This window comes from Hypanus sabinus, chromosome X1 (genome assembly GCF_030144855.1).
Source record: "Hypanus sabinus isolate sHypSab1 chromosome X1, sHypSab1.hap1, whole genome shotgun sequence".
Taxonomy (NCBI): domain Eukaryota; kingdom Metazoa; phylum Chordata; class Chondrichthyes; order Myliobatiformes; family Dasyatidae; genus Hypanus; species Hypanus sabinus.
Genome location: NC_082738.1, coordinates 44,418,865 through 44,434,709, shown reverse-complemented (window position 1 = coordinate 44,434,709; position 15,845 = coordinate 44,418,865). Strand labels below are relative to the sequence as shown.

Sequence of the window (15,845 nt, the reverse complement as noted above, 5' to 3'; positions counted from 1 at the left end):
TTGTAAATGCAACCTCTAATCTCATTTGATGTTTCAGATGTTAAATCCCATACCTATTTTGTTCAACCAAAGCCCGGGTAATGCACTTCAGAGCTATGAGTGCTTCAATCTACATATCTGTTTTCCGCAAGGGGAGAGATGTGGGTGCTCAAGGGAGTCAAAGGTTTTTGTTCATTAGCGTGCAAGACAATCACATAGAGCTTGCCCTGCATGGATTGTGAAGTCAGCCATGTCATTGTGGTTTCTCAGATTAATAAAAGAATTAGTGCAGCACTTCAAGCTTCCTGAACCATCTCAGCTTCAGAACATCGAAAATGTGACTTCAGTGGCCAGGCAGCCATGAGCTCATTGCAAAGAATTACGAGCATTAACATCTACCAATTAGCTCCAGGTTCTTCACAACTTTCAAGTAGTTCATGATTTTCTCTCTCAGCAGTTGAACTACATGGTTTAGAATATCAAGTAGTGTTGAAGGGGACCTTCAGTAGTCAGTATTGCTTCTTACTTGCTCAAATCATCCATCTCTCTGTAACAGGTCTCCATTTCCAAAAGAAATCAAACCTCGACCCCCCCACTCCCACTGCCCCACATGGTCTCTGACATCTCTTCCAGTTAACTTATTTCATGCACAACATTTTCCATATAAAACTCACTTTTAAGGTCATATATACTCCTCAAAGTTCAGTCACTTCAAGTGCATAAACAGAATTAATCTAGTGTGGAACAGCAGTTTTGAGCTGCTGCCTCTTGGCTCCAGACAAATGGGATCAATGCTATCTGTGTGGAATTCCCACATTTTTCCTATGATACAAGCAACAAAAGAATTTAAAGGGAGATGGGCATGTGCAAGGGAAATGAGGGCAAAATGGGATAGATCAGATTGTTCTGTTGAGAGCCAACATGGAACCAATGGGCCAAATACCCACCTTTTGTATCATAACACTAACATACCTGTTCATGTGTAACTGGAATAAGCCTCTGCTTTGACAGTTCCCTCAGGACGTTCAGATCTGTCCTCATGTCGATCTTACACCCAACCACCAACACTTTGGCACTGGGACAGAACTCTTGTGTCTCACTTTGCCACTGAAAGGAAAAAAAACAAAATATGAAGAGATCATTTGAGAGGGCAATGAAATAACAAATCTTCAAATTGTTCACAAACTGCAAAAACAGTTACAATGGTCCAATGACGACTTCATGATTTTTAATCTTTTTTAAAAAAATGATTGTTTTGAGAGAATGTCCTGGGAAGAAGCCACATATTCAAGGTCAAGTTTCAATGTCCCAATCCTCCTGATTTAGACCATGAGGCATAATTACTAATTGGAATAATAAATTCTATAATTTATCTCAGCAATTACCTATCTGTTGCTTGTGTTTACATGCAATCTTAAGACTAGATGAGGCATCCCATTGTCTGGTTCAGTTAGCATGAACTGTTTTCAACTTTCTCAAAATTAGTTTGTATACCTCTGGTCAAACTTGCATGGAATACAGACACCAGGCCAATTAACCCATTAAATCTGAGAAATGAAGACACAAGAGACTGCAGATTTTGAAATATATAGCAACAACCACCTGTTGGAGGACAGGGATTTTAATTTTTTGCCCACTCACTATTTGTTTGAGGGCAACATTGCCTTAGCTGGATTGAGATTTGCAACTGGTGAGGACTCAGGCACACAGCAAAGTGGAGGGTGGAGGGTTGGTGCGGGCTACATACAAGGGAGAGAAACTTGAAAGGCAGAAGCCACAGATGTTGATAGGTCAGGAAAGGGGGAAAGTTTGCTTCCCATTCAATTTTTACTGATTGTTGCACTGAACTGTTAACATGATTGAGATCCAATTTTCATATTTAAAATGATAACCCCATTACTTTCTAATATGTGCTCTTTACACAGAAGGGCAGAACAACAACAGTTTGACCACACTTGAATATTGTGTTGGGGTCTGGTCACCTCATTATAGGAGAAATGTGGAAGCTTTAGAGGGTAGAGGACATTTACCAGGATACTTCCTGTATCAGAGGACAGAGGATAGGTTGGGTGAGCTGGGGCTTTTCACCTTAGGGTGAAGGGCGGAGAGGCTATTTATTTATATTTGCACGACAGTTTGTTGTCTTCTGCACTGGCTGATCTTTCATTGATCCTGTCATAGTTATGATTCTATAGATTTGCTGATTTTGCCCACAGGAAAATGAATCTCAGGGTTGTATATGGTGACATACATGTACTTTAATAATAAATTTACTTTGAACTTGATAGAGGTGTACAGATGAAAAAACACAGATTGAGTGGATAGCCAAAGATCATCTCCCCAGGGCAGAAATGCCTTATATAAGGGGGCATAATTTTAAAGTGATTCGAAGCAAGTATGGGGGGGGAGATATTAGAGTTAAGTTCTTTACACAGAGTGGTGGGCATTTGGAATTTCTTGTCAGGGTTGGTGGTAGTAGAGGCAGATACATTAAGGGAATTTTAAAAACTCTTACATAGGGACAAGGATGATTTAAAAAAGTATGCTTATGTAGGAGGTTGAAGTTAGATTAATTTTAGAGTAGGTGAAATAATCACAGACCAAAAACCTTGTATTATGCTGTCACGTTCTATGTTGACAGGATGGCAGGGGATCAGTGTAGGTGAGCCACATCAGCTCTTTTAATCATCTACATGTGTGTTCCCAGTCGCTCCCCTTTTAAACGAAAGAGCTTCGTGTCTTTATAATCCAATAGTGTTATGATTATATTTCCTACAAAGCATGTGTTCAGAAAGTAGAACTAATGCAAAGCAGGAGAGCATTCCATCTATTATGAAAAGAATTCCATCGTCACTCTGATGAAGTTAATAAGGGACATCTTTGTTGCTTTATCAGTTACAAGATAATGTCATTTAACATAACCTGCTTTGGTTTTGCATTACCAAAGGATGAAAGTAAGTCCACTCACTCACTGGTCATGAACATGTCCTGACCGTGTTCTGCAGCTCTCCTTTCTCATACCACTGCATGGCGTGGCCCTGAAGGATGCTGACCTGCAAATGATCCAAGCCCTCAGATTTCCTGCAGTTGGTTATCATACATGTTGACAGTTTAGGAAATTAGATAAGGATTGGACCTACTGTGACCCCCATAGAGAGGGGCACTTGAGTCAGGAATCTGCCAATGATGGATCAAGGATTGCACAGAGCAGGGTTGATTTATTTTCACTGGGTGTCCGACCTCTTCCACACACACCTCATCGTTCTCTTTTACTCCCAAAACCCTTGGGCTTCAGACACATTCCCAGAGGCTGTCCCTTCACCGAACCAGTGTTGAACCTGATGCTCATCGGACACTACCTCAATCCGTTTTCCCATACACAGATGAACAGAAGATTAAGGGCACCCACCTTGCACTGACTACAAGTTCCACTCGCACAGTTCCAACAGAGTTGTCGTCTTGCGTTCCAAAACCACAACTGAAATAGCAAGAATCTAAATCCTCCTGGTAACTACAAATGAGGCTCAATGGAAATTGCCAAACATTAAGTTATCCAATCAGCAACGGTCTCATACTTACTGAGTTTGATTCAACGTGCAGCACGTCCATCAAATACTGCTACTACAGTTCATTACTGTTCCCAGCAGAGCTGGCAAGAAATATGAAGTAGAGTGGGAGAAGAAAGATCAAATAAAAGGTTGAAACCAATGTCACCAAACACTTATTAACACTTGCCAGTCGCTTTGCTATGGTGACTTAAGTGGGAAGAACAGATGGCAAGGAGGAACATTTAGGCTGGAACTGGGAACCTTGAGTTCACATGTCAGGCGTTCACTGAGGCCCGAAGAAAAGGGTCTACCACCTCACAAACTGCTCATCGCCTGCCCGGTCAATCACCTCCAACAGAACCTGCCGAGTCCCTCAATTGCCTCAGAACCCACAGAATTGGAGAGGAAGCATCCTCAATGCCAAAGTGGCACCCATAGTGAAGCAGGTAAGAACATTATCTGGAAAAGCCAAGACACCTCGAGTCTGCTTCACCATTCAGTAAGATTATGGATGATCCTGTACCTCAAGTCCAGTTTACCACCTGATCCTCATATGCTCTGATTTCCTTGAATCTACCAATCTCAGCCTTGAATATACTGAATCTCAGTATCCACGTCCTTAAAAGTAGAAAGTGCCAAAGATTTACAATTCTGATAACCCGTCATTGATCCAAAACATTAAATCTGCTTTTCCCTCTACTGATGCTACCTGCTGTTGGATTGTTATTTTTCTTGTAGTTTAACTTTGCTATGCATGTTTGTATTTTTATATAATCACCTACATACATCTAATTCAGTGGTTTTCCAATGGTGGATGACATATTTCTTGAATCTGGCTACCTTATTGGCTAAGTGTTAGCAATGGAATTTTCTATTGGTATGACAGGATCACACTACTTTGTAGCCTTCTCTTTCTTTTCTTTTGTCTCTTGCCATGCCTTTTCTGTTTTGTTTTATTCTTTGCTCTTGTAACATTTAACAACACGATTGTAAGCAACAAGGGTTATGCTTCACTCTTGACTTCTAAAGAACCTCTGGGTCGCAAAAGCATTAGGATCCAACACTGCCCCCAGCTTTTCTGTTAAAAGTCTTAAAACCTCCTGTACTTACTCACATCTTTGCATCTCAGTCCTAAATAGCTGACCCCTTACCCTAAGCTTATAACCCTTAATCCTTTCCAGCTGTCAGGTAGAGTCTCTCAGTATCCATTTTAGAACTTAAATCCTTCTCAATCTTTACATAAAATGAGATCAGCCTTTTCTATTTCTATACTCATATTAGCAAATTATACTCAAGCCCATCCAACAATAAAGTATTAATCTCTGGTAATCTGTTTGAAATGCAAGGTATTTGGGAGTAAAGGGAAATGAGGGGTATGGAGAAGAGGTCAGACACAGAGTGATAAATCAACCCCATTATATGTGATCCGTGCCTCCCATTACTGAATCCCTGGTCTTTTCGATGGTTTACAAAGGCTGGCTGGGTGTGGACTACCTTTGTGGAATGGATTCGTGACACAACGCTAAATAAGCTTATAAAATATATTCAACTGGAGCTAGTGGTTTCCTTCGCATCTGGGACAACAAGGCCACCCATTCATAAACCACCAAAGCCATTTTGATTAACCTTCCACATTCAAACATCCGAGTCAGAAAGTTCTGCCTTTTGTGTTCAAAAAGTGCAATTTATACCAACACAGTGTGACAGACTAATTGTTTCTGCAACTGCTGTTACCAAGATCATTAATTTACAGCTTTCATACATTGGTTACAATCCTACATGATTAAAACACATAATTTGATTTATTCCGTCACTGTGTTATGTTATCTGCTGGTTTTAAAAAAGATGTAAAGCTTCAGACTGCCAGTGAAGGGTTGTGATAGACCAGAGTTCTATGATATTGTCTGGAAATCCGCAGAGAGGGTTGCTCTGACGTGTACTCTGAAGTACCGAATTGTGAAGGGCAACAATCCTTTGCATAAAGAACTTTCTTTCCATCTCAGTCCTAAAAAAGTTTTCTGTTCACCTCTGGACTATGACCTTGGTTCCTGAATCTTCCTGGGACTGGTCAGCTTCTTTTTTTTCCACATGTAGCCATTATTTAGATACAAAATTACATCACTGGTCTATTTGACCTTTGAGGGCATCAGACAGCCAGGCATCCAAGCATTACCAGCAAGGCTGGTAGGGGGGGTTGGAGGACAAGAGGAATTATGAGTAAATAGGGTACTGAAGCTAACTTACAGATTATTGCTCATATATTCTTACAACAAAGGGGCCATTCTGCCCATGAAATCTATGTTAGCTCTCCATTAGTCCCATAGGTTATTTCCCTAAAACTTATTTTCTATAATGTACCCCTTCCCAATTCTGCTATTACACAGTTACACCAGGGGCAACTTATAGTGACCATTTAAACCATTAGCATGTCTTCAGGATGGAGGAGGAAAGAGGAGCTCCTAAAGGAAATGCATTTAGCCACGGAAATGTAAACTCCATAACGATGGTGCCAGAACTGAGGACTAAATCTGGAGGTCTGAGGCCACAGTCCCAACTACTGAACTACTGTTACCTTGGTCTTGAATGAGATTTAAAACCTGTCTCACTTGTTGAATGAGCCTCTACCTAGACATTCACTTCAAGCCTACTAGTGGCTGGCCATTGTTTTAACACTGAGGATCTTGGGTAAAAAGACAACTTAAAGGGATCAAAAGACAAAAGGAGTGATAAATCAGGAAGCAATCTTTAGCTGACACTCCTCCAGTTTCAAATAGTGCAAAAAAATATAAGGAACTCCAAAGTGATGAAGGCTGAGTAACAACAGAGTTAGAACAGGAGATTGTGTGTGTCAAAATGAGCTTGAGAAACAGCCTGCAGCACATTTGAAATTTTAGAGAATCCAGCCAGAATGGTTAAGAGGGCTGTTCATAACTGCACTGAAAAACCAGGTCAAATGTTAATGTCTAGTCTACACTTCAGTTTTGATGCTGACTGATGTCAGATGAGACAAGGCTCATTTATTTTCTACCAGAAGGTTGAACGCAAGTGATTTAGGGATCAGAGAGAAAGGATGTGGAGAACAGATCCAAGTATTGTCTACGTTTATCACACGGGGAAGCTGAGCAGCAGCCTCATTACAGAAAAACAGAGCTCAGGCTAAATCCAGAAAGCAGCGCCAGCTGTTAACAGAGATTAACACTGAGGGAAAGGTGACTCATGATTACCAACAGAGAGTAGGGGAAATCAATGCCCACCATCCTCCACTCCACATTGGCCCGCTGCTCATTTTTCATCTGCCTCCCTTTTGCCTCGACATCAAACCTCATGTTGAGATTAGATTCTAATCTTACCACTTCTCAGGAGATCCAACAAACCAACTCAGCCATGGGAAAAGCAACTTACTGGGTATGCACTAAAATAAACTGCTGGTGGATACGAAGCTTCACTCACAGTTGCCCAAGCACCAGTTCAAACCCATGTTTGCATATTGCTTTTGCTGAGCCTTACGGGCCTTGTATACAAGAGGTACGGCTAGATTTGGAATGAACAACTTCATTTGGAGTAAGCCCTCATTATGCTTCCAGTGTTAAGTATTGGCACAAATTAAGGCAGGTGTCAAGGATTCTTGTGGATTTCTGGGGTATAACAACCCCAAAGGGCTGAAGCCAGTGAATGTCCTGGAAGTGAAAGTGAAGTAAAGGAGTTTGTTTACCTTTACAACTGAAAAGAAAAACAAAACTCAAAGATCTGCAGAAAGTGTTAGTTTTACAAAGCTGGGCAGTACATATGATTCTAGATATCTGTAATGAAGGCTGGAAGATGTGCTTCAGCAAGACCTTGTTTTCATTGCTTCACCGTGAGGTTGAGGACTTGTCAACTATGTCACGGAAAGGTCTATCTGGTACTTCACCAACTATGGGCAAAGTTTTGTAGGCAGGGGCATTCTAGAGTATCCTGTGTGCTAATTTTACAATGTGCATAAATCGAGCCCTTTCTGAGCAAGCCTGCTCTGTGCTTATTGGAATATAGCAGAACTATTAAATATTTTCCCCAATGTGTTTGCCCTTTTTATATAAGGAGCACTGAATTTACCTGAAGCTAATGTAACTTGATCATTTTTTTCCTACCCTTACATCATTTTCTTCTTCGTGTCGGTAGTCTTCTTGTTAGTGCAAGTCGTCGAGACTCACAACAACTTGCATTCACAAGAGCCTTTTACAGGAAACCATCACAAAGTTCTTCACAAGAATATCAGCAAACAAAAGTTTGATGGTGACCCAGATTTGAGCAATTATGACAGGCAACCAAAAGCTCAGTCGGAGGTTTAGGTTTTAAGGGGTGGTACAAGGAAGCAAAACAAGATAGTATGACAAGAGGTTAAAGGTAGGAATTACAGAACATGGGAACTGAAAGCACGATCGCTGATTGTGGAACAACTAATATCGGGAATGCTCAAAATACTGCAGTTGGAAGCGTAATAATCTTAGAGGGTTGGGGATTTGAAGGAGGTTACAAAGACCAGAGAATAAAGCGTAAACACAAGAGATTCCGCAAATGTTGGAAATCCGGAGCAACACACACAAATGCTAAAGGAACTCAGCAGGCCAGGCAGCATCTATGGAGATGAATAAATTGTCAATGTTTCATGCATCACGAGAGTAAAACGACTGAGGAATTTAAAAACAGTAATGAGAATCTAAAATTTTAGCATCAAGTCACTCCTGCTCTGAAGAAAATGGAAGGCAGAAAGTAAAGGTGTGATTGTTGGACAGGGCATGATGTGAATTATGAGAGGGTAAGGCTTTTAATGACAATGTTTATAAAGGAAAACTGGAGACTCAGCAGGACGTCATTGGAATAATCTAATCTGAAGGCAGGTAAGGAATTCAGAGGATAACGAAGAATAAGGTAGAAGTGGGAAAGGGCCAATAATCAAGGAGGGCAACACGAGGTACTTTAGGTGAAAGTTAGTCCCTTCTCAGTGCATGAACAATACCCTTGCATTAGCCAACTAACATTTATTGAACAGGTTTAGCACACTTGTAGGCACAGTTATTATTCTTGGACTGAAATATAAAATTATTGGACAGGAATTTCCTGGGGCTTGGCTTCACTATTGGAAGCACATTTGAGGAGAACTTTCCAGATCGATGTCATGTGTTTTGATATAGTTCAGGAATCTTAAGTGGTGTGTTGATGGAAGTCCAGAAGACCTGTTGACCAAAGGAATGACTATAGAAGCAACTGATATTTGGTAAACTAATAGCAACTTCACTAGGAATCATTCCCACCAGTCAAGACGCCCTGCATCTCCACAAAACATCTACACACAGTGAAAGGAGGCACCCAATTCCATTTCCAGCAAAACTAAAGCAAAAATGTTGTAGCTCAGTCAACGTACAGCAATCCCCTTCTCAACCTGGGAAATTCAAGTTCATAATATCGGTTCCCTTTTTTTAAAAAAAAAGGCACACACAACCACTTTGAAATCAGACAAGTGATAACAGACCCCATTTGGCATGTCCCACATAACTGCAATGACCCAAGCATCACAATATTCATACTCCTCACTATACATCAAAGTAATGGGATTTTGTGGCAAGAAACAGAACCCTGTGGTGAATTATTGGAGATACCAAAAGGTGAAGGGCAAAGGATGTGTTAAAATACTCCACGATTAACCAATAGGTCTGGATCAATACAAGATCAGCATTTCCTAGTTTTAAAACAGTGGAAGCCAAACAGCAATTTGCACAGACCCATATGGCAAAAGAACCAGTGACAATGCAATGCATTCAGTACATCCCAAATTCATACAGAAAGCCGTTTTCTCTTTAAGTGTTGGCCAGGAGGCAGATTCTCCATGGTTTGCTCCTCTTTACTCCCTTCAAATCTGTTTTAATCACACTGTAGCTCAATGCATCACAGGAAAGCCCCCTCCACCATTGAACACATCTACAAAGAACACTGCCACAGGAAAGCAACATCCATTATCAAGGACCATCACCATCCTGACCATGCTCTATCAGCAGATGGGCCTTAAATTCCACATTACCAGGTTCAGGAACAGTTATTACCCTTCAACCATCAACCTTCTGAACCAACGTGGATAACGGCACTTACCTCAACACTAAAAAGATTCCTCAACCTGCTTTCAAGGCCTTACCTTGAGCAGCACCCAGCTGGACATTGGAAGCCTGAGAAGACGTAGCTCACTCAGGTTTGCTGATTGAGCAGAAAATGCAGCGCATCACAGCAGCTTGAGCAGCCGCAAATCAGAGGTTGGAATCCAAAGGAGATACATCAGGTTCACTGATTGAGTAGAAAGGGCGCATCTGGTGTCAGTTTGGATTTTTGAGCAGTAGAAAACCAGACAGCAGAAGCCTGAGAATACAAAGCTCACTCAGTTCGCCAATTGAGTAACAAAGGCAGAATTTTGCGGCAGCTTGGAGCTTTGAGCAGCGCCAAATCAGAGAGCGGAATCCAAAAGAGATGTGACTCACTCAGATTCATGGATTAAGTAGAAAAGGCAGCAACTTGCAACAGCTTGGAACTTTGAGCAGCCCCCATCAGATATTGGAAACCCGGGAAGACGTAGCTCACTCAGGTCCACCAATTGAGTAGAAAAAGGCAGCGTTTTGCAGCAGTTTGGAGCTTTCAGCAGCGGCAAATCGGATATCGGAAGCCTGAGAAGATGTAGCTCACTCAGGTTCACCGACTGAGTAGAAAATGGCAGCATTTTGCGACATTTTGGAGCTTTGAGCAGCAGTAAATCGGAGACTGGAAGCCTGAGAAGATGTAGCACACTCAGGTTTACAGATTTGAGTCAAAAAAGTGCATCTTGCATCAGTTTGGAGCTTTGAGCAGCAGCAGATCAGAGACTGGAAGCCTCAGAAGATGTAGCACACTCAGGTTTACCAACCGAATAGAAAAGGTGCACCCAGCAAGGGTTTGATGCTTTGAGCAGCAGCAAATCAGAGACTGGAAGCCTGAAAAGATGTGGCCCACTCAGGTTTGCTGATTGAGTAGAACAGGCAGTGACTTGCGGCAGCTTCTAGCTTTGAGCTGTGGCTGATCGGATATCGGAAGCCTGAGAAGACGTAGCTCACTCAGGTTCACCGACTGAGTAGAAAAGGCAGAATTTTATGACATTTTGGAGCTTTGAGCAGCAGCAAATCAGGGACTGGAAGCCTGAGAAGACATAGCTCACTCAGGTTTACAGAATGAGTCAAAAAAGTGCATCTTGCGTCAGTTTGGAGCTTTGAACAGCGGCAAATCGGAGACTGGAAGCCCGAGAAGACATAGCACACTCCGATTTGCTGATTGAGTAGAACAGGCAGTGACTTGCAGCAGCTTCTAGCTTTGAGGAGCAGCACATCGGTGTTCAGGATTTATGGGCAAGAGCAAATTAAAATAAGGCAGGGCAGAGCAGCCATCATTGGAGTGGTCAGAGTTAGAGTGGAGATTTTGAGGCTTTAGCTCTTCAAGATTTCACAGAGAAGGCAAAAAAGTTGTAGGTAGGGTACCCCCATACACATTGCCTTTAGTTTCAAAGGAAATATGCAAAATGATAGGTCTGGTCTGCAGGTTGAGATTCTAAATCGGAGAAAGGCCAATTTTGAGGACAAGCTGGTTTTAAAAGGAGGTTGCCAGCTCTGGAGGACCCGAGTTATAAGACTGAATAGGTTAGAATTTTATACCACAAAGTGCTGGAGGAACTCAGAAGGCCAGGCAGCATCAATGGAAAAGAGTAAACAGACAACGTTTTTGGGCTGAGACCCTTTATTAGGACTGAAGAATTAGCATCTGCAGATTTTCTCTCATTTGAGATTAAGAGGGGATTTGATAGAGGTATACAAAATTATGAGGGGTATAGATAGGGTAAATGCAAGCAGGCTTTTTCCACTGAGGTTGGGTGTGACTGCAACCAGAGGTCATGGGTTAAGGGTGAAAAGTGAAAAGTTTAAAAGGAACAGGAGGGGAAACTTCTTAACGCAGAGGGTTGTGAGAGTGTGGAATGAGCTGCAAACACAACTAGTGCATGCCAGCTCGACTTCAGTGTTTAAGAGAAGTTTGGATTGGTACATGGATAGTCAGGATATGAGGGCAATGGTCCCAGTGCAGGTCGATGTGAGTAGGCAGTTTAAATGGTTCAGCATGGACTAGATGGGCCGAAGATCCTGTTTCTGTGCTGAACATTTCTATGACTATGACTCCACAATCCATGTTCTCAGCATTATTTATTACTGATATTATTTGTTTATTTTTGTATTTGCACACTGTCTTCTTCTGCACATTGGTTGTTCATCAGTCGTTGTGTGTTGTTTTTCATTGATTCTATTATATTTCTTCATTCTACTGTAAATGCTTGCAACAAAATGAATCTCAGGGTAGTATATGGTGACATATACATACTTGTATAATAAAGTTACTTTGAACTTTGAATTTATTTAAATTAAATGTTATTTGCAATTCTCTGTATGTGATTTGCATGGAATGCTTTCAAAATGTAATTTTCTGCACTGTTGGAAGTAGTTTCTATTATTTCCCCAACACACCTACAGTTCACTCGTTTCTATGTCTTGTACAGTATTACAATAGATTTTCCAGTGAACTAGGTACATTTAATAGTAATATGAGAACTGGGGGCTTTGCTATGGAAAGGGGAAAAGTGTCTTCTACTTAGAATATTAGCTCTGTTTCCCTTCCCACAGGTATAGCCTGGCCTGCTAAGAGGTTTTCTTTTTCATTAGTGAACCGGGGATCTGGTGAGCAGAAACAAGCACGGGGAGCAACATCTGCTGAGCCATTTGGGAACTTTGAAAGGTCAGATAGTGGATTGTTGGAGTTTTATTTCAGGTCTAACTAGCTCAGGTCTGAGATCAGAGTTGATGTGTCTGCTGTACACTTGCCACTTACCAGAATACATTCTCCTTAAAGAATGTGTTGTACTGTTCTAAAGCAAATGTAGTAAAGAATGCAAACGTAATAATTACCTTTAAAGCAATTTTACATTTTTACTAGTTTATCAAACTTAATGTATTAGCACTCTGTTGAAAATTTTCAAAGATTTAGTTAGAATTACTGCAGAAAGAAATTCATTTACAGTATGCTGGTGCTAACATCAGTGGTTCACAAAAAAACTGCCAAGACTTCCTTTCTCATTCGTTTCAATAGGAGCAAGCGCCCTTTCAGATTAAGGCCATCGTGATCGTCAGTGCAGCTGGCATTTTCAATGGAAATTCTGACTAAACACTGGCACCATTTTCAAAGGGGAGCTGAGGGAGGCAGTTTGGTTTACTTGCTGGAGAGCCGACAGATCTGATTCTGCACATGTGCACTCACTCGGTCACACACTATCCCCTTCTTTCCCCCACCTCACACAGCCCCAGCAATGAGCACATAACTTCCAAACGTCTCAATGATATGACTCGTCATTAGTGACAAGCAACAGCTACAGGAATTGTGGTATAATATCATCAGCATATTTTTTCAAAGTATAGCCATCTGCTTATATGCCAATTTGGACATAAATAAACTGGGAAGAGGAATGCACAATCTACAAGAGGTTACTTAGAAGAATAACCACGTGAGGAGCCGACTTTCACCTTCTGGCTGACTTGGATCAATATTTTTCCCTAAAGATTTTGCTTTCCAATGCTTGTAAATTTTTGGGATAAACTTCCATTCCTTTTCCCTCTGTTCAGTCCCGACCGTGCAACGTAGTTAAACTCAAATTAGCAGGACTTCGTTTCCAGCTATCTAAATTAATCTGACTTCTGTGGTTTTTTTCCTTGAAAGATTAGAAAATGTTATTATTGTAGTGTCCTAACGACTCCCATTAGATAAGTTGGTTTTAAAAAATGACGTTATTTAAACAGATCTCAATATCAATTTTATTTTAAAATGTTCACAAATGCTGTCAGTGCTGTCATTTATTGCAATTTTATCTCAGATTTATGCAGGTTGTAAGAGCATCAAACGTGAACATGGTATGAATTTACTATGCTATCAAAAGACCAGAATAATCTTGAGGGAAAAATGGATCTCATAAAAAGAGACATGCTAGACATACGATAATGAGGCGATCTTGAAAGGAAAAACAAATTAGCATTCTCAGATGTTAGTTGTGTCAGGGAGTCCACCACAACTCAAAACTATTAATCCTAAAATATCTGTCACAAGGGAGTTATATTCACTTATGTTTTAAACATGAACAACTGATCTGAACCCTCTTTGTCTGGTGCTTTTTTTGTGCAAAATGCCGTATAGCAGGAATGATTTGGGCAAGAAGGATTTTCTACAGATTTAGTCAGCGAGATTAACTGGATCAATAGGCCAGAGACTCTCTCGCTTGCATTACTGAGAAACAGCATTTTGGTTGATTTGGATTCGATGATTTACGACTTAAGGCAAGGTATTTCCTGGTGTACAAGCAAGATGCTCTGAAATATAAAAACAGCAACAATTTAATGATGAAACCATTCTATTCCAAAATGACAAGCTATCTAGTCACTGTTTAAAAAAAATTTCTAAGATAAAAATTGTCCTTAGCTGCACACAGTGCATGCATAATATAATACATTCTCAATCTGAGCCCCGCTTCTTAAAAACTGGTTCTATTGAAAACAATAGCATCAAACTGCAGAGAAGTTATTCTATGGGTTAATGCTACTCAGCGGCATGTTTGATGCTTGCAACTCTGAATTTCTCACCCTTTAAAATCTATTGCCACTTCCCACATCACACATTTATTCCTTTAGAGTTCAGATGACTTTCTGCTAGACTGTCCTGCTCTTCTGTAGGGATAAAATAACATGAGGCTTTCAAATACTGTTCCCTCCCTGTGGGGTGCTCTCATGGGTTCAGCACTTGATTGTTGAAGGGTGTAAAATAATACTTAATTGGCACTTTATTAGGTACACCTGTACGTTATGGCTAAAACAAGAGGGCACAGTTTTAGACTGGTGAGTGTGTGGAATGGGCTGCCGGCAATGGTGGTGGAGGTGGATACGATAGGGTCTTTTAAGAGACTCCTGGATGGGTACATGGAGCTTAGAAAAATAGAGGGCTATGGGTAACCCTGGGTAATTTCTAAAGTAAGTACATGTTCAGCACAGCATTGTGGGCCAAAGGGCCTGTATTGTGCTGTAGGTTTTCTATGTTTCTATGGCAATGCAAATATCAAATCAGCCAATCGTGCGGCAGCAACTCAACAACAGTGTCTAGAGTTTACAGAGAATGGTGCAAAAAAAAATCCAGTGAGTGACAGTTCAGTGGGTGAAAATACCTGGTTAATGGGGGAGCTCAAAGGAGAGTGGCCAGACTGGTTCAAGTTGACAGGAAGACAAACTCAACCACACTTCACAATAGTGGTGTGCAGAACAGTATGTCTGAACACACAACACATCAACCCTTGAAGCAGATGGGCTACAGCAGAAGACCACAAGCATGCACTCAGTGGCCACTTTATTAGGTATAGGTGGATGTGTATAGGTCTATTAGCGACTATAACTGTGACAAAAAAAAGAACCAGAAACACACAGATCAGTGCACAGCTGTAAGAAGATAAATTAACATTTAAGATCTGACCTTCTGCCAAATTGCAGCTTTTTCTGGTTTCTAGCCTTAGAGATTTTACCCTTATTAAAGCTGTGACTGACACATTTGAATGCCAAGGAAACCAGACTCGAATCAGTGGGTATTACAAAAAGTTCATAACATGACCCTATAAAAACTTCTCACTGACATATTATAGCTTGAAATTTGCGTTCTGAAGTGTTATTTCTCACTCCTTTTCATCGGTTATCAATTTTTATCTGTCTTCTCTTGTGAATTACATTCAAACATTAATATTCATAAAGTCTTGTTTTATCATCTCATCTAGATGATAGCAGTTCTGAACGTGCTGCACTCTCTCAGGCCAACACAACTTTTAATTAAAGCTTAAAGTTTGGACCTCAAAATCTGCTTGGGCTTCGAGAATTAAATTCAAGGTTACTTAGCATTTCCTTTGAACTTTATTCTTCACGGATTCCAAAGTTATATTGTAAAATTTACTCTTGAAGGTTCAAACATATATACACTGTCCAACCATTCCCTCAGGAAAGAAGATGCTTATGTTTCAAAATGTTGTTTAAAAGAAAAAGCTCTAATTTTTAACAGAAGACTAATGGAAATAACAATATTTGAGGATGCTGAGGATGTTCTACGAGTCTGTGGTGGCCAGTGCTATCATGTTTGCTGTTGTGCGCTGGGGCAGCAGGCTGAGGGTAGCAGACACCAACAGAATCAACAAACTCATTCGTAAGGCCAGTG

At 40.8% G+C, this 15,845-nt stretch overlaps 1 protein-coding gene across 3 annotated transcripts in view; it reads right to left on the bottom strand.

Annotated features, from left to right (window-relative positions):
- The window catches only part of rnd2 (Rho family GTPase 2), a 125,171-nt gene that overhangs the window by 62,090 nt on the left and 47,236 nt on the right, over positions 1-15,845 (bottom strand). For all 3 annotated transcript variants that reach the window (XR_009509034.1, XR_009509033.1, XM_059956520.1), the window contains exon 4: positions 952-1,086. Coding sequence is in view for 1 of the 3 variants with exons in the window: in XM_059956520.1 (XP_059812503.1) it covers positions 952-1,086 (135 nt within the window). In the remaining 2 variants the exon portion in view is untranslated. The remainder of the gene's footprint in view (positions 1-951; positions 1,087-15,845) is intronic.